Raw genomic sequence first — 22,972 nt, 5'->3', positions numbered from 1 at the left:
AAGCACTTTCATGAGGAGGTGACTTCTGAACTAAGATGTGAAGACCAGGAAGACACCAGCCTTTCAAAAATCCTGGGAAGGGCACTCAAAACCAGAGGCAATAAGTGCAAACGTCCTGAGGCATGAGTGACCTTTGGATACTCCAGGACTAGGACTAGAGGAAGCCAGGAGGCCGAAATATAGCCAATAAAGAGGGTGGTGGAATGAGCAGATGTCTGAGAAACAGGTGGAAGTCATATTTTCTGTGTCCTATGGACTCTGATAAACTATTTGGATTATTTACCAGTGCAGAGAAGGACATAGAAAGGTGTTCAGCAAGAGTGACTCAATGCATTTTACATTTTTAAAAGAATATTCTTGCTGCTTCCTTTTACCTTCTTGAGCTGTTTCAATGGTTCACAATAAGCATGTATGCAGAAAAATATTAAGTGTTTTTTCATGTAAAAATTAGGCCAGCTAGGGTGGCTCATGCCTGTAATCCTAGCACTTTGGGAAGCTGAGGCGAACCAATTACTTGAGCCCAGAAGTTCAAGACCAGCCTGGGAAACATGGTGAAAGCCTGTCTCTACCAAAAAAAAATTAAAATTTAAATTTAAAAAAAATTAGCTGAGGATGATGGAGTGCCTGTAGTCCCAGCTACTCGGGAGGCTGAGATGGGAGGATGGCTTGAGCTCAGGAGATGGAGGTTGCAGTGAGCTGAGATTGCACCACTGCACTCCAGCCTGGACAACAGAGCCAGACCTTGTCTGAGTTTGAAAAAGTAAAAATAAAAATAATGGCAGATATCATGGAATCATGACAGATAATTATGAGTATTTTTATTTTCTTGTATGTTTATATGCATTGCAAGTTTCTACCCAAAATGTGTATTACTTTTGTATTCCTCCAATTTTCCAAAATTAAAGCATTTAAAAGAGAAATAAATATGCTGAGACAATAGATTGTCTTCCTAATTAAAGTCCCTTTAAAATTAAAAAAAAAAAAATGAACATTCTCTCAAAAGAATATGTACCCTGGAGTCAAATTCCGACTTTACCTCCTTATAGCATTGATCCATGGGCATGGAACACAACCTACCTCAATCTTAATTTCCTGGTAATGAAGCAAAAATTAAATGAGAGAACAGTCACGTAGGAGAAGCATGCATTGGCCTTCTATTTATAAAGCATTTTCATATTGTTGAGGTCCTCCAATGGACCAGTCACTATGCAATATACCAGAGCAAATAAGACAGATTTCTTCTTCAAGAGTCTCTTGGTCTTCAGAGACAAAGTCAAGAAAGCTATGGATTCAATCAATTGTGTTCGGTGCAGTGTGCTATCTTAAGTCTAAAGTATAGTGCTGGCAATCTCATCTGAAGCAGCCACACTCACCTTCACCCTTCCTTTTCCTAGTCTCTGGCACAAGATCTTGATTTACTGTCTTAGACACTTATCACTGCCTGAATTTATCCTTGTTATTAATTGGTTAGCTTTGTTTATCTTCCCGGGCTGGGCCCAAAGTTCTTTGAGATCAGGGCCATTCTCTGCCTTTTTCACTGTAGTATCTTCAGAACCTACAGCATTGTCTGGCATTACAATATGTGCTCAGTAAATTCACTGTTAAATGAATGAGAAAAAAGGGATAACACAGATAAGAATGATTTGCTCCCAAAGTGGAGGTCAGCTTAAAGATCTGATCAGGTCCTCAACAACACTAAGTGAGTCTGACTATTATTACTATCATTTGGAAATTTAGAAAACTAAAATTCAGAAAGGTTAAAATACTTGTTAAGTTTCAACTGTCTATTAAATAGCAAAGGTAGCACATTCTAACCCTAAATCTTGTGCTGTTTAGGCTACACACAGTTGCAGTGAACTTGGCTTTCCATTTTACTTCTTTAACCCAGGCCTAAAAATCTTAAACATAGCATAGCTCATAAAAGTATCATTACATGTTCTAAAACACCACAAATAAATGTGTGTGTGTGTGTGTGTGTGTGTGTGTGTGTGTATTTCTATGCCAAAATGAAATGCATCTATGTTAGGATGTGTAAGAAATTTAGGCAGCTCTAAAATAGGGTAACTTACTTGTTAGACTTTAACAATTGTCATGATGTGTTTAAGCAATCCTTTGATTCCCAACTCTGGAAGACATTCCTTAATAACTGAGCCCAAAGTCCATGTTTAGAGGTGGTGTGATATTTGAGATGTAGCTTTTGGCCTTTTGTGCTTCATCTAACCAAAAAGACTCTAGGAGAAACACCAGTGGTTTTTTAAGTGTCAAAAGAGATGAAACAGCGACTTCAAAGGAAAACGGAGTGCTTTGTTGTTGTGTGTAACTTTCTCAGCCTCTTGAGCTCTGGGAAAGTTGTTCATGACACTTAGGTACAGACCTTTTCTTTGAGATTTCCACAAAAAAAAAGCAAGAACTTGATTGATTTTTGATGCCACCTACTGGCTACTACAAAAACTTCAGCTTGTAAACGTTGTGCTAAAATTACTTTGAACATTGATGCAGCCCCATTACCAAGACTGAAATACGTGACCCCATGAGGTTAAGATAAGAAAACAAAAGATTAAGGGGACAATGCTCTTCTATTTAAGATTTTTTAAAATTGATATGTAATATTTTTACCTTTCTATGGGGTTCGGGTGATATTTTGTTACATGCATAAAATATGTAATGTTCAAGTCAGGGTATTTGGTGTATTCGTCACCCAAGTATTTATCATTTCCATGTGTTAAGAACATTTCAAGTCCTGTCTCCTAGCTACTTTGAAATATACAATACATTGTTGCTACCTATAGTCATCTTTCCATGCTATGGAACATTAAAATGTATTCCTTCTATCTAATTGTATGTTTGTACCCGTTAACCATTAACCCATTAATCAGCTTCTCTTCACTCCCCAGCCCCTGCCCCAGTCACATAAGCTTTCAGTTTGCTAGTATTCTGTTGAGAATTTTTGCATCTATGTTTATCAGGGATATTGCCCTGTAGTGTGTTTGTTTGTTTGTTTTTATGTCCTTGCCTGACTTTGGTATCAGAGTAATGCTGGCCTCATAGAATGACTTAAAAAGAATTCTCTCCTCTCTAGTTTTCTGGAATAGTTTGAAGAGAAGTGGTTTTCATTCTTCTCTGTAAGTTTGGTAGAATTCAGCAGTGAAACCATCTGGTCCTGAACTTTTCTTTGGTTGGAAAATTTGTATCGTTGATCCAATCTCATTACTTGTTATTGGTCTGTTTGGTTTTTCTATTTCTTGATTCAACCTTGGTAGGTTGTATGTGTCCATGAATTTATCCATTTTTCTAGTTTGTTTGTGTACAGTTTTTTCATAACAGTCTCTGATAGCATTTTTCATTTCTGTGGTATCAGTTGTAATGTCTCTTCTTTTATTTCTGATTTTATTTATTTCGATCTTCTCTCTTTTTCTTGGTTAGCCTAGCTAGTAGTTTATCAATTTTATTTTTTTCAATAAAAATTTTGTTTCATTAATTGTTTCCATTGTTTTTTAGTCTCTATTTTGTTCTCCTCTCATTTTTATTTATTTACTTCTACTAATTTTGGGTTGGTTTGTTCTTGCTTTTCTAGTTCCTAGAGGTGCATTGTTAGACTGTTAGATTGTCTTCCTGCTTTTATGATGTAGGTGTTTATTGCCATAAATTTTCCTGTTAGCACTGCTTTTGCTCTATTCCATCCGTTTTGGTACATTGTGTTTTGATTTTCATTTGTTTCAAACATTTTAAAAATTTCCTCCTAATTTCTTTCTTGACCTAACAGTCATTCAGAAGCATGTTATTTAATTTCTATGTATTTATAGTTTCCCAAGCGCTTCTCATTACTGATTTCTAATTTTATGCTGTTGTGGTCTAAGAAGAAACTTGATATGATTTTAATTTTTAATGATCACACAAGTTGGCCTTGGGTGGCAGCTGCAAACAGAATAATCTTTCTCAGGGAACTTGTAGATGTGTGGTGGCCCTGCCACTGGGCGCATTGGGATCTATGCCAATGGCTTGCACGTTGGCCTTGGTAAGAGCAGCCAGCAGCAGCACATGGCTGCAGGTAGGGGATGTCAGTGGGGACTCCAGGAATGTGGAGATACAAGAGTTGTTGAGCCCTAGGACAGGATGCAGTATGGTAGGTTCCAGGCTCTGAAAATGGTGCCTTGCTATTCCTTTTTTTTTTTTTTTTTTTGATACTTTAAGTTCTGGGGTACATGTGCAGAACATGCAGGTTTGTTACTAGGTGTACACATGCCATGATGGTTTGCTGTGCCCATCAACCTGTCATCTACACTAGGTATTTCTCCTAAGGCTATCCCTCCCCTAACCTCCCACTGCCCAACAGGCCTTGGTGTGTGATGTTCCTCTCCCTGTGTCCATGTGTGCTCATTGTTCAACTTCCATTTATGAGTGAGAGCACGCAGTGTTTGTTTTTCTGTTCTTGTTGCAGTTTACTGAGAATGATGGTTTCCAGCTTCATCCATGTCCATACAAAGGACATGAACTCATCCTGTTTTATGGCTGCATAGTATTCCATGGTATATATGTGACACATTTTCTTTATCCAGCCTGCCATTGATGGGCATTTGAGTGGGTTCCAAGTCTTTGCTATCGTGAACAGTGCTGCAATAAACATACATATACATGTGTCTTTATAGTAGAATGATTTCTAATCTTTTGGGTATATACCTAGTAATCGGATTGCTGGGTCAAATGGTATTTCTAGTTCTAGATCCTTGAGGAATCGCCACACTGCCTTCCACAATGGTTGAACTAATTTACACTCCTACCAACAGTGTAAAAGTGTTCCTATTTCTCCACATCCTCTCCAGCATCTGTGGCTTCCTGACTTTTTAATGACCATCATTCTAACTGGTGTGAGATGGTATCTCATTGTGGTTTTGATTTGCATTTCTCTAATGACAAGGGATGATGAGCTTTTTTCCATATGTTTGTTGGCTGCATAAATTTCTTCTTTTGAGAAGTGTCTGTTCATATCCTTCACCCACTTTTTGATAGGGTTGTTTTCTTCTTGTAAATGTATTTAAGTTCTTTGTAGATTCTGGATATTAGCCCTTTGTCAGATGGGTAGATTGCAAAAATGTTCTCCCATTCTGTAGGTTGCCTATTCACTCTGATGATAGCTTCTTTTGCTGTGCAAAAGTTCTTTAGTTTAATTATATCCCATTTGTCAATGCGTCAATCTCGATCTCACTGGGAGCTGCAGACCAGAGCTGTTCCTATTGGGCCATCTTGCCAGCCGCCTTGCTATTTCTTCTTAGACCTCAGGGAGGGGTGCAAGACCCAGTAGAAGTTTCTCTTTGGAGCAATACTATTATGCAGTCTCCAGGCAATTTTCTATGTTAGTCTCAGGGCCTGAGTGGGTCAACGGGCTCGCCCATGGCTAGAATTGCAGGAGTTTGTGTTTGGAATGTGGACCGCTAGGGGTCTCTCACCGTTTTCCTGCATTGGAAAGCCTCTCTAGGTTCCCAGCTGATCCTGGCTGAGCATGCCTTCTCTCTTCACTCTCTTTCTATGCCTTAGGTCTTTCCTGTCACTTTACTGTTGAATTCTAGCATTCTCGCTTAGGTGATCTATTCAAAGTGTGATTATATACTTGTTATTTTGGTTCTTCTTTGTAGTGAAGGTGGATACTATATGCCTCTCGTCAGCCATTTTGAAGTGCCTCCCATTTAAGCCTTGCATTCAATTCAGCAGCCATGTGAAGCAATAACACTTAGTTTTCAATCCACTGACCTCTGACAAAATGGCAAGGGTGTCTTACAAATTTCTTTGATTGAACTTACTACTAGTGTCCACACACAATTTGGTTTAATGTTTAAAATTTGAATCAAAATAATATATGCATGTGAAAACAAACAAAATAGTAATGAAGAGTTTATAATAAAAACAATGGTCTCTCATCCTAGGACTCCTCACCCACACTTTCCTTTTGCTGGGACAATCTCTTCTCTGTCTGGTTTTAGTTCTTCTGGCAGTTTGTTTTTACAGAACTTTAAATAATAAGCTTATTTTATTTCGTGCTTGTTAAGTTTAGATAATATCCACTGACAGACTGCTAAGGGAAATGAAGATTTCCAACTCATATACATTATCCTTTTTGCTGATCCCTTTCACCCATGTTTGGTAGTTAAATTACTACTTTTAGATTTCCTTGTGGTTACTTTTATGACTTTAAATAGTATGCAATACCTCTACTTCTTGTTCTACTAACTTTCGTCAGTGTCTCAGCTCATCTTTATGTAAGAGGATATTATCCCTCCTACCCTTCCGTCCACCTTTTCCCTTTCACCTTTTACTTTCTGGAAATACATTTTCTGCAAATACCATTTTACATGATCAAATTTGTCACCATTTATGTTCAGTTCTGGAACTTCAACAGAATCTGGCATGTTCTATTGGTAGGTTGGTTCCAGAATTTGAAAATGATTTTAAAAACTTTTGCTTTGTCATAACTGTGCAAACCGTATTCACTGTCAGGCCATTGCTTTCTTATTTGTACTATGTCCTTGATATCAAAGCCAAATCTCACACTTCATTAGCAGCGTAGGATCATCTCACATTTCAGTTTGCTTCAACATAGTGACTTCCTAGCATAATTTTTTCTTTGCCCACAAGGTTTTTCTTGGATAGTCTTCATCAGGACAATGTGTTTTTCTGCCGTCTCAATCATACTGTTTTTCAGAGGCCCCCCTTTCTCTGAAGATCTACCTTGCAGAGCTGCTATCCTTTTCCTTTACTCAGGACCTGGTAAATTGTAGGCCTATTGCATAGCTTTAATTCTGGGGCTTCTCTACCTTGTTAAATTGTCTTTTTCTAGAGTTATCAGCTTTGTGAAACAAAAGTACAGAATACCCGGTTAACTTAATTTCATACAAATAATAATTTTTAGTATAAGTATGTGAATTTATTGTTTCCTATATCCCAAGGCTGCCTCTCTTTCTGTTGACCCTCCTGTTTTCATGGAGAATATTCTCAGTTACATTCCTAAGAAAAGAAAGCATAAGAAGTAAACTTGCTGAGTTCCTGAGTCTTTTTTGTCTCTTCGTCTTTTCTTTTCTCTTTTTATATTTGATTGATGGTATAGCTGTAGAAGTGTAGCTTGAAAAACAATTCCCTTCAGAAATGTGAAGACATTGCTTCATTATTTTTGGCATCCAACATGTCTAATGCCAGTATAATTCACATATATCATGATAAGTTTTTTCCTTTTAGAGAGTACTTAAAATCATTTCTTTATTCTTAGTGGTCTGAAATCTCACAATTTGATAGAGCCCTTTTTAATTCTTTCTTTGAGTCCTTAGTAAGTCCCTTAATCCTGAAGAACTATGACTCTCGTCAGCTCTGGACAATTTTCTTTTGTTATTTCTTTGTGATTTTTATCCCTTCCATTTTTTCAGTTGTCTTTCTGGAACTATTGGTCATACCTTAGATCTCCTGGATTAGTCTCAGTGCCTCTTCTTTTTTTCCTTTTATTTTTTATCTCTGACTTTTTGTTCTGTATTTTAGAATTTCTTAATTTTTTCCAGCTCTTCTTTTGATTATTTTTTATTTTGGCAATTCTATTTTAATATTTATAAGCCCTTCTTGTTCTCCAATTATTCTTTTACAATAACATCACATTTTCATTTTATGAATAATCTGCTTAAATTTCTCTAAATATATTAGAAGTTTTAAAGTTCCCTCCTGTGTCCTTAATTATTTTAATAATTTAATTTTTCTTTGTTTAGTTTTTCTCTTTTATATTTTTATTCCTAATATATGCCTGATGCTACATAATTATCCATTACTAAAGAAAAAAGGACTGGGTGGTTTGGGTGGATTTGCTTTGCTGCTGTGTTAGTCGGTCATCTTACCAAAGAGGCCTCTGCACCATGTGGGGTGACAGGGCTGTGCTGACTGTCATATGCCATTACAGCATAAATTGGTAGGAAGCTGGATGTCAGGCACTGGCTTTCAAAATGCCATAAAACCAGCTTGTGCAACCCACGGCTCACAGGCTCCATGTGGCCCAGCATGGCGTTCAGTACAGCCCAACACAAAAATAATAAACTTTCTTAAAATATTATGAGTTTTTTTTTTGTTTTTTTTTTTTTGCAATTTTAGTTTTAGCTCATCAGCTATTTTCTGGAAGCTGGAATTCTAAGCATAGAGGTCTGGGAGAAAGACAGTGGTTCTGATTTGCACTGAAAATCTGTATAGAAACTTTCAATTAATCTCTCTGCTCTGGCTACATTTCTCACTCTCAACTCAGTCTAGCATGTTTCATGATTTCTAACAGGCAAATTCTGTCCCACCCTCCCTGAACCCCTGTATGGTGCATTCATTGTTCAGCACACTTCAGTATTCATCCCATGTTCCAAATATTGCTGAACTCTCCTATACAATTGTGAGCAAATCACATCATCCACATTCTTAGCTTGTATGTTGAGGTTTATTCATTTATTGGTACTTTTACTATTTTATTCCGATGAGTCTCAGGAAAGAAGAGAGATAGGCTTAAGTGCCTGGTACATCATCTTGAACTAGTGGTTTGCTATTGTTTCTATTTTATTTCTTGGTAGAAATATAATTTAAGTTAAATTATGAGTTACTTCCTCAATTACTTCCACAGAATTGCTCAGCTGCAATCACCATCATCTACTTTGCACGTAAAAAATCTGAGGTCAGGCCGGGCATGGTGGCACATGCCTGTAATCCCAGCACTTTGCGAGGCCGAGGCAGGCAGATCACCTGAGGTCAGGAGTTCAAGACCAGCCTGGCCAACATGGCAAAACCACGTCTCTACTAAAAGGACAAAAATTAGCCAGGCATGGTGGTAGGCTATCTACTCAGGAGGCTGAGTAGATATCCCATCTACTCAGGAGGCTGAAGCAGGAGAATTGCTTGAACCCTGGAGGTGGAGGTTGCAGTGAGCCGAGATCATGCCACCGCACTCTAGCCTGGGGGACAAGAGTGAGACACCATCTCCAAAAAAAAAAAAAGAAAAAAAAATGTGGTCCACTGAAATTTGAGACTATCAAAGGCTGTGGTAGAATGACTGTAGATTTGTGCTGAAATACTAAGGACGATTCTAAGACTTACTTGAAAACCTTTGAGATAAATATTTTCAAAAACTTATTATGGAATTGATCTCATTCATTCTAAAACATCTGATAAGTGTCTATAGTGGGCCAAGTATGAGGTTAAGTTCTGGCAATGTAGGGATGTAAAGATGAATAAGGTATAAACCTTACCCTTGAGGATAATATAATCTGGTGAATAACTTGAGTTTATATAGCAGTTTGCAGTTTATAAATCAATTTTACCAATGGTGAACTCTTGGCACTTACTAATATACTATTCACAGTTTTAACTACTCCCAAGGGACCCCAGTGATCCATGATATGTATAATTTACTCATTTGCTTAAGTACAAATTTGAATCACATGCACTGTGAGACTGTGTGGATGATGTTGTTGCTTTAGGTGGCGAAATAGCCAAGCTAACACTTAGAGATCTCAAAGTAGTAGCCTTGTACATATTGTGTAAGAATTTATAACCAGCTTCTTCAGCCATTTGAATTTAGTGGAATACAAACTTAGAATGGGTTTCTTTTTCTCATATCATTGCCTTTAACAGTGCTCCTTCAGATCTCGCTTCTCACTTTGATATTTCGGGCAGATTACATAGTTTTCAGACACTTTCTATTGTTAAAAGTTCAGTGTAGTCCAATTTAAGATTTCAGTTTCATTTCTTCCAATCCCCAAGCTCAGGTTTACTCTGCCAAAGAACTTGAAGTGAGAGAGAGAGAGGACCTGGCCTTCTATTACCCGTCTCCTCTCTTCCTTTTTGGTTCTAGCTTATTCAATACGCTGTGAGGGGTAGAAGAAGAAAAGGGACGATGTGTTTTACTTTCCTAGCTACTGCCCCTTCTTACTAAAGAAAAAAGAACTGGAATGTTTCTGTGGACTTGCTTTGCTGTTGTTTTTGTCACTGTGGCTAGGACATAACTGACCAGCCATCAACACTCACTAGGGCAGGCATCCAAGGGCTGGCTCTCTCATGGGGTGCAGGTGGACGTTTTCTGGGGCAGTCCTCACTGAATAGTTCTTTGATGTAAGTGATCAGCTTTGGTTTGCCCTCCTCCAGACCCTTTCAGCTCCATCCCTGGTGATTCACCTCCACAGTCTCTTAATGTCAGGTGAGGTACCACCAGGGAGGCTGAAGCCCGTTTATTGATTCCATATCCTACTATGATGGGCTGTTTTACTGCTGCCCTCTTTCTGCCTCATTGACTTTTTTTTCAATTCTCTTGTGGTCTATTTGGGTCTCATTTCTCCCTGCTCAAATGGGCATGGAAGACTGACTAGCTGGTCTGCCACATAAGAGGTGTTCAATTAGAAAATGAGATGTTGGTCTACCCCTCTTACTGCACCTTCAGTCTCTATGACAGATTCTCTTAGAACCCTCTATAACTGGGAATTTGGAAGAAACAACTTGTCCTCTCCTCAGTGGGGATGGTAGGGAAAGTTCTATTAACTGCAATCATTGGTTGTATCCTGCCAACTCCACTGTCTCTGATCCACCTCCCTCCCCACAATATTGGCTTATGTAGAGAGGAGTAGGAACCAGGTAGAAGTGATTAAAAGACCTAGCCCCAGTCTCTTGTGGAAGACTTTCTTTATCCTTAGATTTGGATCCTACTTACTGATTTTGAGTTGGTAGGAAAAGTATTGCTCAACAGCCCATTACATTTTGTGCTATGCATGTAGTCACATTAATTTACTGGGGAGTTGACAAAGAGTTAGGAAACATTTTTCCTGAATATTTAGGGCTGTGTTTCTTAAGATATGGTTTACAGAACACTATATCTGAATCCACTGGGGAACTTAGGGGAAAACATACTAATTCCTGGGTCCCATATCTAGATATTTGGACTCTTGAGGTTTGGGAAAGAGTCAGGAATCAAAATTTTGAACAAACACTTCAGGTTTTACTTGTGCATGCTGAAGTTGGGCAACCACTTGTCTTAAGTCCACCGTGCATTATCTTAGGCCCTCCCAACACCTCTGTGAAGTAGGTAGGAATAGTATTATCTTCATTTTACTGATGAGAAAATTGAGATTCAAAAGAGAACCATGGCTTGCTAAATGGTAGAATAATATACCACTCAAAACTAATGATAATGAATATCAACCTGCTTCATTACTCTGGCACTGGCTATAATTTTCAGCAAAGAGAAAGTATCACTTAATTCATTTATGTTTTTTCAGATTACCAAAGTAATGTATATTTATTTTGGGAAATCCATAAAAGCACAAAAATTAACTAAGCAATATAATCCCAACATTCAGGTGTAATAATTTGTTTCTTCATGTTATACCTGTTTTTATAAATTAAAATCAAATCATATGTTAATATTCTTTAGTAACCTGCTTCCTAAAATTGACGTATTGTAAATTTCACCATGCATTAGATATGTTCTTTAGCATTATTTTCAATGACAATGTAATGTTCTACTTTATGGGTATGCAAATCTATTTAACCAATCTCCTGTTGATGGATAGTTTGATTATTTCAACTTTTTACTATTAGAAAAAAAGACATTTTAAAAGTTAGGTACTTAAGGATGAGGGGAAATATATTTCAGCTGTCTATAGATAATGAAGCCAATTTTTAAAGGTTATTTATCAAAAGTGTTCAGGGACTGATGATGTGGAACATTTCCATGGTCACTAAAAAGATTGTGTTTTCTTTCTTAACAGGAACAAGACCATTTTGTTTTACTTTAACCTGTTACGCTGTACCAGTCCCTCCGTGTTGCTAAACCTACAGTGCCCTACCACACAGGTAAGGCAAAAGGTGCCTCACTGGTGGTGTCAGCCATTCTGAACATTCTTGGATAAAAGAATTCAGAAATTCCATTTGAGTTCTCTGTGTGTGTGCATGGGCGGGGGGTTAATTATGAATTTCTAGAAGATGGGAAGACATAAGTGTGAGCTTATATTTGTTTATATATAATCAAAACTAAGCAGAAATTAATCATTTTAGGATCACTTAGGAAGCTTAATGATTGTCTTGTCCAACCACTTACTTTTATAAACATTTGCAGCCCAGAGAAATGGAGTTTTTATCAAGATCAACATTGTATTAGGAAAAGTAAAGCTAGCTACTATAACTAATGAATCCAAGTTTTTCAGTGACTTCACACAATAACATTTATTTTTTGACCATATAACAATACAAGGCAGGTGTTTGTGGTCAGTAGGTACTCTCCTCTGGGCTCCTTCCATCTTAAGGGTGGTTTAAGCACTTAAGGGTGGCTCTGCTATTCCTTAAATCCTCCCCATCATCTGCATCCAGCAATGAAAAGGACACAGTAAGGATGAATAAAACACTCCTGCTCCTAAAAGCCTTGGATAAGAAGTTTCACACATTGCATTTCCACTCATATGCCACAAACACAAACTGGTTATAAGTGGTCACATCCCTCAAAGACCTAAAGACAGAAATACCATTTGACCCAGCAATCCCATTACTGGGTATATACCCAAGGGAATATAAATCATCCTACTAAAAAGATGCATGCACATGTGTGTTCACTGCAGCACTATTCACAATAGCAAAATCATGGAATCAGCCTAAATGCCCATCAGTGATAGATTGGATAAAGAAAATGTGGTACATATACACCATGGAATACTATGCAGCCATTAAAAAAGAGCAAGGTCACATCCCTTGCAAAGACATGGATGGAGCTGGAGGTCATTATCCTTAGAAAACTAAAACAGGAACAGAAAATCAAATGCCACACATTCTCACTTATAAGTGAGAGCTAAATGATGAGAACATATGGACACAAAGAGGGGAACAACAGACATGGGAGCCTATCAGAAGATGAAGGGTGGGAGGAGAAAGAAGGTCAGGAAAAACAACTAATGGATACTAAGCTTAATACCTGGGTAATAAAATAATCTGTTCAACAAAACTCTATGACACAAGTTTACCTATGTAACAAACCTGCACGTGTACCTCTGAACTTAAAATAAAAGTTTTTAAAAAAGAAATTTACGTTTCTAATCCCACAAACAAAAAAAAATAGGTCACACCCAGATTCAAGGAGGAAGGAATTGAGCAATATAGCTATGAGCTGAGCTGCCTTTTCTATACCATGGAACAAATGGAACAAGAGACACAAACCTCAATAAATACTTAAGTGTATACCTCTCTGGCCTCCAGAACACTCTTCTTCTTCCCAAAGGAGAACCCAGAGTCCCATGTAGCACTGCCTTTAACTCAAAGTCCAGAATCTACAGATGATGTATCGTTTTCTTTATCAAGTCTTGACACTACATGTACAATAGGTAACAAAGACAGAAAAATTAGAATTATAAACTCCCATTTAGAAAAGAAGGAGTGATAAATACACAGCAGTTTCTGGATTGTGGCAATGGATAACAGTCTTTTTTTCCACCTGGATTGTGTTCTCTGAGAAGAATATTCCCTGTCCATTCCTTCCTATAGCCCTTTGTTTGGCCATCTGGGAGGCGATTTTCTGTCCTTTAGCCTCCAGGCCACACCATTGCTGAGTACTGGGAAGTATACTGTCTTGAGGCCCATATTGCTTTGAAGCTCACTTTCAGGTGTGTGAGTTTCATATCACAAATATTATTTTAACAGTGAAAGGCTTCTTAAGGCTACCTCATGATTTTTTTTAGCATTACAGTTACCTTGAAAACTTAGTAGACTTCTGATTTTTTGCTGCTTCTTGGTTCCATGTGCCGGTAACTATACCCAAAGCTGATCCCTAGGATTAGTTTGTAAATCTGCTTTATTTCTTTGCTTCTTAATCTCCCTCAAAGACTTTTGAAATCTTACTTCTGCTGAGACTAAAGCGCACTTGGGATGTTGGTATCTTAGTTCTGTAACCACTTCTACCCAGTTCCCCCAGGGCAAACCCTTGACCTTTCCAGTATTAATAATTGCTACCCTTTGTAATCTCAATTTCTCTGATCATCTCAATTCCTCTGACATTGCAACTCCAATAATTCTTTTGCCTTACTGGGACCTACAAACCACTGATCTTAACCCATCCAAAGTATCGCTCAGCTCCCTCATATTTGCATCTCCTACCTTACCTGACTTAGATTCCACAGTCTCTCAGTGAAATCACTCCCGTATACACATTCTTAATTCCATTGTCCCCTTTCACTTAGTTGTAAGTCCCTGGCAAAACCTGACTATAAAGATAGCTTTCAGCCTGCTCCATGCCTGAATCCAGGCAGCTGTGTGTTCTTGGAGAAAAACATACAACAGTCATTTAAATTCAGGACCTAACTTCAAGTGGGCCATTAATGCTGTCTCAACCATTCTACAGACCCTTGTCCATTCTATAGCTTACTGCCTTAGAAAACAATTTCACACCTTTTCTTCTCACCTGGAACCTCCAAGATGTCTTTCCCAATGTCCATGCCAGCCTCTGACTTTGTTTCCTGTCTCACTGAGCAAGTAGAAGCATTCAGAAGACAACTTTTAAAATTTCCCTCTCTGACATCCATTTGCCTACCTGTCTTCATCTATGTCATATACTCATTCTGCCTTCCTTCTAGTTCCCCGTGGGTGAACTGGTTGTGCTTCTAAGACCAGCCCGTCCATTTGTGCATTAAATCTCATCCTCTTGCATAATTAAGCACATCACTTCAGAAATGTTGTTTTTTTATTATCATTTTTTCCTTCTCTACTAAATTGTCTCCATCAATATACAAAGTATATGGCTTGATCATTAATCCTCTTCAAGTATTTCTGCAAATGTTACCTTCTTAGTGAGGCTTCCTCGACTACTTACTCAAAACTATAATTCCACCCAGCCATTCCTCTCTGTCTCTAGTATCCTTTCTATCCTTATTTACTTAACATCTTATACCATCTTATTCATTACCACTTATTACCATCTGACAGCAAACATTTTACTCATTTGTTATTTGTTTCCTGTCTCCCCCTAGTAGAAAACAAATTGCTTAAGGGCAAGAATTTTTATCTGGTTTGTTCACTACGGTTATTTCTTTCATCTTAAAAAATTTTCCCCTTGATCCCACATCCCCCTCCAGCTACTGGTCCATATCTCTGTGCCTCTTTTTTTTTTTTTTTTTTTTTTTTTTCAAAACTCCTCAAAAGAATAGTCCACATTTATCTATCTAAATCCTTTCCTCTCACTCTCATTGAAGCTTTTATCCCTACTTCAATTTCCCCTAAACAATACCATCAACCTCAACATTATTAAGCTAATGGTTAGTATTAAATCCACATTTACTTGATCTAACAATAGTATTTAATCAATCCCTCCTCCTTAAAATACATTTTTCACCTGGTTTCCAGGGCACAACATTCTTCTATATTTCTTCCCAACTCTCTGGCTACTCCCTATCAGTCTCCTTTGATGAGTTATATTAATCTTTCCAACATCTTTTAAACACTGCATTTCCCTCCCACAAGAAGCTTAGTCCTTTTCTAAGTCTGTATTTACTTCTTCGATGATCTCACCTAGTCTCATAGGTTTAACGCCATCTACTTGCTGACCCCTCAAATTTACATCTCCAAATAAATCTGCTCCCTGAGCTCCAGACCTTTCTATCCAACCACCCGTGCAATATTTCTACATGGATATTTGGTTGACATCTCAAATTTACCATGTCCACAACTGAATTCCTAATCTCTGACTTTATCCCTAAAATTTTTCCCCACCCCAACGTCTTCCCTGTCTCAATTAATGCCAGCTCCAAATACCTTGATTTCTACCTTATCCTTGATTTCCCTCTCTCTCATACCCATGTTTGAGCTCTCCTTAGGTCTCCCTCCAAAATGTACCCTCAGCCAAACTATTTCTCACCACCTCTTCTCTAGTTCAAGGAGCTGTCATCTCTTTTTTAGATTAGTTCAAGGATCTCTTGACTGATCTTTCTGTTTCTGTCCTTGTTCCCTTACCCTTTGCAGTCTCTTTTCCACCCAGTAGCCAGTGTGGTCCTATTAAATATAAGTCTGATTATGTCTCTTCTTTGCTTAAATGCCTCAATAGCTTCCCAAGTTACTCATATGAAAAGCCAAAGTCCTAACAATGGCCTGTAAGATCCTTCACTGTCCAACGCACTCTCTGACCACACATCCTATCCTACTCCCTTTGCTCATTGTACTTGGGTCATACTGGCCATTTGTTGTATTAATACTTGAAAGGATTCAGGAACTCTCCTGCCTCAGAGACTTAGACTTTGCTGTTCTTACGTAGAGAATTATTTCTCCAGATGACTGTATGTCTTGATCATTCATCCTGTTCAAGAATTTCTGCAAATGTTACCTTCTTAGTGAGGCTTCTTTGACTACCTCTTTAAAATTAGAATCCCACCCAGCCACTCCTTTCTCTCTGTGTAACCTCCTTTACAGCCTTATTTATTTATCATCTTATACCATCTTACTTACTACTGTTTATTACCATCTTATGACGAACATTTTACTTATTTATTGTTATCTGTCTCCCCCTACTGGAAGACAAATTGCTTGAGAGCAAGGCTTTTTATGTGTTGTTCACTACTACTTCTGTCCTTAGTGCCTGGAATAGGCACAGAATGGGGGATCAGTAAATATTTATTAAATGAATAAACAAATGACTGAACAAATGAAAGAATGAGTATCTTCCTAATTCTAGTTAAGAATTTTTCCACTATAATCTACAAATCTATCATTCCTATGATAAAACACAATATACTTGCATATTATGCTTTTTTGTTGTTTCATAAATGAGTTACTAGATCATCTTTTCTTCATAACAAATGTAGTGTTTTAACCTTCAATGTAATTCACTCTCCCAACCACCAAATTCCAATTTGTAATTGAGTGTTAAGACTATCCAAATTAAAGATAAAAATAGTAATACCGAACTTGATGCAAAGTGCCCTTTGTGGTGCACAGAGAATCAGAACTGAGTCAGAATTAGCTCATTATTAGCTGAGTCATTATTAGCTGCTAATAATGCAGACTTGCATTTAGTCTTCCAGACAGTGGTGCATATACTGATCTGAGCCATATTTTTATGCACTATGTTTTTGTTAACTGCCAGCATGGTCCAGACATGTGTCACGAGTAGTTAAAGGACAGACTGTGATCAATTAGAACATCCAACCTCAATGTGACCTTCATTTTGACTAATTATATGTTGATTACTACTAATCAGCACCCTATTTGAAGTGAACAAATTGGTCTGATGGAGAAAGTAAAGTGCAGTTGTGTTGTTTTTTAACAGCTCATTTGTGTCTAGAATGAGATTTGATGTGATTCTCCTTAACAAACCACGTTTTACCATTTTAATTACTTTCTTTTATGTGTTGCAAACACAGTACTTTTCTATGTGTAGTATACATTGTTTGTGTGTGTGCTTTGTAAATACAGAATCATCATGGTCTCAATTCAGACGTACCTAGCATCATTTAAAGCCTGTGAAAGCATTAGTGCTTTCAGTACTCACTTTTATAAATCCATTTAAGTGTATTCAATAGAAGTAGTTCAGTTGTCTTTCAATGTTATATCAGTCAATTGTTGAAGTCTAAATGTCTGTAAAGTATCTCATAATATGTTAAAGGTTTATTCAGCTTGGCTCCAATCAGAGTGAACTTTTGACATTTGCATTGATAATCATCTTAACCTTCTTCTAAAATATGTGGATGTGTTACATGCTGTGAATGTCCCTAAATTGTTCTTCAGCTTTCTTAGAAATATACCTATGAAAGGGTATTCAATTAGGAAAAGAGGAAATCAAATTGTCCCTGTTTGCAGATGACATGATTGTATATTTAGAAAACCCCATCATCTCAGCCCAAAATCTCCTTCAGCTGATAAGCAACTTCGGCAAAATCTCAGGAAACAAATCAATGTGCAAGAATCACAAGCATTCCTATACACCAATAACACACAAACAGAGAGCCAAATCATTAGTGAACTCCCATTTACAATTGCTTCAAAGAGAATAAAATATCTAGGAATCCAACTTACAAGGAATGTGAAGGAACTCTTCAAGGAGAATTACACACCACTGCTCAACAAAATAAAAGAGGACACAAACAAATGGAAGAACATTCCATGCTCATGGATAGGAAGAATCAATATCGTGAAAATGGCCATACTGCCCAAGGTAATTTATAGATTCAATGCCATCCCCATCAAGCTACCAATTACTTTCTTCACAGAATTGGAAAAAACTACTATGAAGTTCATATGGAACCAAAAAAGAGCCTGCATTGCCAAGACAATCCTAAGGAAAAAGAACAAAACTGGAGGCATCACACTACCTGACTTCAAACTATATTACAAGGCTACAGTAACCAAAACAGCATGGTACTGCTATTAAAACAGAGATATAGACCAATGGGACAGAATAGAGCCCTCAGAAATAATACCACACATCTACAGCCATCTGATCTTTGACAAACCTGACAAAAACAAGAAATGGGGAAAGGATTCCCTATTTAATAAATGGTTCTGGGAAAACTGGCTAGTCATATGTAGAAAGCTGAAACTGGATCCCTTCCTTACACATTATACAAAAATTAATTCAAGATGGATTAAAGACTTAAATGTTAGACCTAAAACCATAAAAACCCTAGAAGAAAACCTATGCAATATCATTCAGGACATATGCATGGGCAAGGACTTCATGTCAAAAACACCAAAAGCAACGGCAACAAAAGCCAAAAATAAAAAATGGAATCTAATCAAACTAAAGAGCTTCTGCACAGCAAAAGAAACTACCATCAGAGTGAACAGGCATCCTACAGAAAGTGAGAACATTTTTGCAATCTACCCATCTGACAAAGGGCTAATATCCAGAATCTGCAAAGAACTTAAACAAATTTACAAGAAAAAAAATCAAACAACCCCATCAAAAAGTGGGCGAAGGATATGAACAGCCACTTCTCAAAAGAAGACATTTATGCAACCAACAGACACATGAGAAAATGCTCATCACTGGCCATCAGAGAAAAGAAAATCAAAAACCACAATGAGATACCATCTCACACCAGTTAGAATGGCAATCATTAAAAAGTCAGGAAACAACAGGTGATGGAGAGGATGTGGAGAAATAGGAACACTTTTACACTGTTGGTGGGACTCTAAACTAGTTCAACCATTGTAGAAGACAGTGTGGTGATTCCTCAAGGGTCTAGAACTAGTAATACCATTTGACCCAGCCATCCCATTACTGGATATATACCCAAAAGATTGTAAATCATGCTGCCATAAAGACACATGCACACATATGTTTATTGTGGCACTATTCACAATAGCAAAGACTTGGAACCGACCCAAATGTCCATCAATGATAGACTGGATTAAGTAAACGTGGCACATATACACTATGGAATACTATGCAGCCATAAAAAAGGATGAGTTCATGTCCCTTGTAGCGACATGGATGAAGCTGGAAACCATCATTCTGAGCAAACTATTGCAAGGATAGAAAACCAAACACCACATGTTCTCACTCATAGGTGGGAATTGAACAATGAGAACACCTGGACACAGGGTGGGAAACACCACACACCAGGGCCTGTCATGGGGTCAGAGGAAGGGAGAGGGATAGCATTAGGAGACATACCTAATGTAAATGACGAGTTAATGGGTGCAGCACACCAACATGGCACATATATACACATGTAACAAACCTGCATGTTGTGCACATGTACCCTAGAACTTAAAGTATATAAAAAAAAGAAATATACCTATGAAGTCACTAGTATTTTCTCTAAAGGTACATGAATATGCATATGTCATTGTGTGTGTGCATGCACATGTGTGGATGAGAGATGAAGAAAGAGGAAATACATGTGGAGGTGTGGGTGTGGAGATAAGTTGTTTGCCCTGCCAAAATTTCTAGAAGGAATTGAATTGCTGTTGCTTCAAGAAAATATTAACTGAGATTTGAGGCATATGCATTTCATTATTCTCCTGCTAACTTAGTTGTAGGGTCCACACCAAATGGCTTTGTGTACAGCAGGTACATAACCCAAAAGATGGAAAGGAGATGTCAGCTAAGCAGCATTGTTTTTACCTAACTGCCAATGGATTGAGCTACAGGTTGGCCAATGAGAATAAATACCAGAGTAGGGAGATGAAGCAAGTCAGGGCTGAGAAAGATTTCAGAAGGAGGAACTGAAGGTGATGGAGAGACTTGAAAGGGTTAGCTGCAGTTCACATGGCTTCATCTGACCTTTGTTTTTTATTGTAAAAAAAAAAAAAAAAGCAAAACCAATAGAGTGTATCTCCTCTGATTCCGCCTTCCCTCTGTGGAGTTACTGATTGGATTTCCGCACTCTATGGTGGTTTTGTGAACTAGCACGGTGATCTGGCTTGGCACTGATAGGTCCCCAAAGTTTATTAATGTAAAAAAATTGCAAAGATGACCTCCCTGCCCACATCTAGATGTTATTGGTAAAAGACCATAATGATGATTGATTGTGTCAAATAGCCTTGATTTGTTAGTTTCATATGGTGCTAAAACTCCAGTTACATTTGGAGAATTGTGTTTGAGAATTCACAGACATTAGTAATTATTAGTGGCATAAGTGTTCAATATTCAGAGAATTTTAAATAATCATTTCTTCATATTTAGGAAAGGAAGGAAGATTTTAACCCTGAATATGCTTGCACTACACAGACAAGATTAATCTTAAATTACACTTTAAAATCATAAAATATTTTATTAAAAGTCCATCTCTGTCCTGTGGTAGTGGTCACACAACCACATGTCTGATAAAATGGCATAGGACTACACACATACATAGGCACACACAAACAAGTGAATTTAAAACTGGTGAACTCTGAGTAAGGTTAGTGGCTTGTAACTGTCTTACTCTGCTTAGTGTTGCTGCAAAAGAAATACCTGAGACTGGGTAATGTGTAAAGAAAAGAGATTTGTTTGGCTTATGGTTCTGCAGACTGTACAAGAAACATGGAGCCAGCATTTGCCTCTGTTGAGGGCTTCAGCTTTCTGCTTTCCATTTGTACTAGAAGGCAAAGAGAAGCTGGCATGTGCAGAAATTACATGGTTAGTGAGGAAGCAAGAGAGAGGATGAGGGAGGTGCCAGGCTCTTTCTAACAACCAGCTCTTGAGGGAATTAATAGATTAAGAAGCTACTCATCATCACAAGAACAGGGAGGATCTGCCCTCATGAACCCCTCATGAACCGGGCAGATCCCTCCCTGAACTATAAGAACAGGGTGCTACTGCATCTGTGAACTCAGACACCTCCCATTAGGCCCCATCTCCAACACTGGGGATCAAATTTCAACATGAGGTATGTAGGGACAAATATCCAAACTATAGCAGTAACAATATTAATTTCCTGCTTATGATATTGTGTTATGGTTATGCAAGTTCTTACCACTGAGGGAAACAGAGTGAAAGGTATGTGAAATCCCTATTATTCCTCACAGCTACATGTTGGTTTACAATTATCTCAAGATCAAAAGTTAAAAATAAGTCTATCACCATATGGTATCTTGTTTTAACATAACATAACATCAATATCAAAGAGCAAAGAATAGAGATTGGTAACTAGTACATGAAATTTCATTTTTTACAATAAGACTAGAAAATTGATTTAGACCAGGTGCAGTGGCTTACACCTGTAATCCTAGCACTTTGGGAGGCTGAGATGGGTGGATCATTTGAGCTCAGGAGTTTGAGACCAGCCTGGGGAACATGGCAAAACCCCGATTCTACAAAAAATACAAAAATTAGCTGGTTATGGTGGTGGTTGCCTGTAGTCTCAGCTACTCAAAGGACTGAAGTGGGAGGACACTTGAGCCCAGGAAGGTTGAGGCTGCAGTGAGCCATGATCATGCCACTGTCTCTAAAAAAAAATTTTAAAGAGAGAAAAAGAGAGAGAGAGCAAGAAAATTGATTTAGGTTTCTCAGCTGGAAAACAGTGCATTGCTTTTTGTTATGGTGGACAATTTAGAAGTCTAGCTTTATAGGCAGTTCCTGGGTTTGTTCAACTCAGTTCAGTTCTAATCACTTTGTTCATTCACAGATCTGTGTCTCCAAGTGCCCAGAAAAATTTTTAACCTATGTGGAAATGCAACTTTTGTACACAAAAGACAAAAGCCACTGGGAAGACTACCGTCAGTTCTGTAAGACCACTGCTAAGCCTGTGAAGGTACGTGTGTTTAGGCTTAAAGCTAGAGAAGAATTTAACTTTTTTTTTTCAATCTCAAGTGTAACGTGAGAATTTGTTACTGAACAGGCTCCCAAATCTTCTAGGAAATGATTAGACACAATTTTATTAAAACACAAATGCATGTGTACTGAGTATGCACACACATTTATAGCACATCATTTTGTAGATTTGGGGTGTCATGAAAGACTGTTATGTCTGGTTAATTAGCTTCTACTATTCCCTGACACCAACACATTCTCTACGTGGGTAGACTTTTACTCTAGAACTAGGAGTTAATGTTTTTTGCAGTCACCATTTCGTTAACGTGGTGATAAAGCCCCATAGCAACTTAGTAACAAGTAGAAATTTATTTCCAAGCCCAGTTTGATAAAAACTCATTTTAAAAACCCCAACCCTTACCTAGGTTTGAGATATGTAAGAGAATTCTAAATCATCACAATGTTAAATAATATGAATGGTTTCTAAGTTAGAGAAGATGTTGTTTTTCCAGAAAAAAAAAAAAAAAAAGAAAGAAATTAGAGACTCAGGATATGGCTAAGACAAAGATACACATCTCCAAAGGTGTGCCTTGTTTTCAGATGATCTGGTTTTATTATTGTTGGTTCAATTGAATTACAGTTAGGACAGTTAAGAATGTCAAGCAAGATTGTGTGTGTGATAATCTTACAATTAATATCATTAGTAGAAGTAATTTGGAATAAGGAGATTATTATGGAGTTTAATTTTTTAAAGGACATATTTAGATTGAGTATAATCAT

At 37.7% G+C, this 22,972-nt stretch overlaps 1 protein-coding gene across 4 annotated transcripts in view; it reads left to right on the top strand.

Annotated features, from left to right (window-relative positions):
* The window catches only part of SLC44A5 (solute carrier family 44 member 5), a 531,948-nt gene that overhangs the window by 468,791 nt on the left and 40,185 nt on the right, over positions 1–22,972 (top strand). For all 4 annotated transcript variants that reach the window (XM_050805076.1, XM_050805057.1, XM_050805084.1 and 1 more), the window contains 2 exons: positions 11,757–11,841; positions 22,068–22,193. In XM_050805076.1, coding sequence (XP_050661033.1) covers positions 11,757–11,841; positions 22,068–22,193 — 211 coding nt within the window. The remainder of the gene's footprint in view (positions 1–11,756; positions 11,842–22,067; positions 22,194–22,972) is intronic.

This window comes from Macaca thibetana, chromosome 1, assembly GCF_024542745.1.
Source record: "Macaca thibetana thibetana isolate TM-01 chromosome 1, ASM2454274v1, whole genome shotgun sequence".
NCBI classification, from domain to species: Eukaryota; Metazoa; Chordata; class Mammalia; order Primates; family Cercopithecidae; genus Macaca; species Macaca thibetana.
Note: the sequence above shows the minus strand (reverse complement) of the source record. Positions and strands in the feature narration are given on the sequence as shown.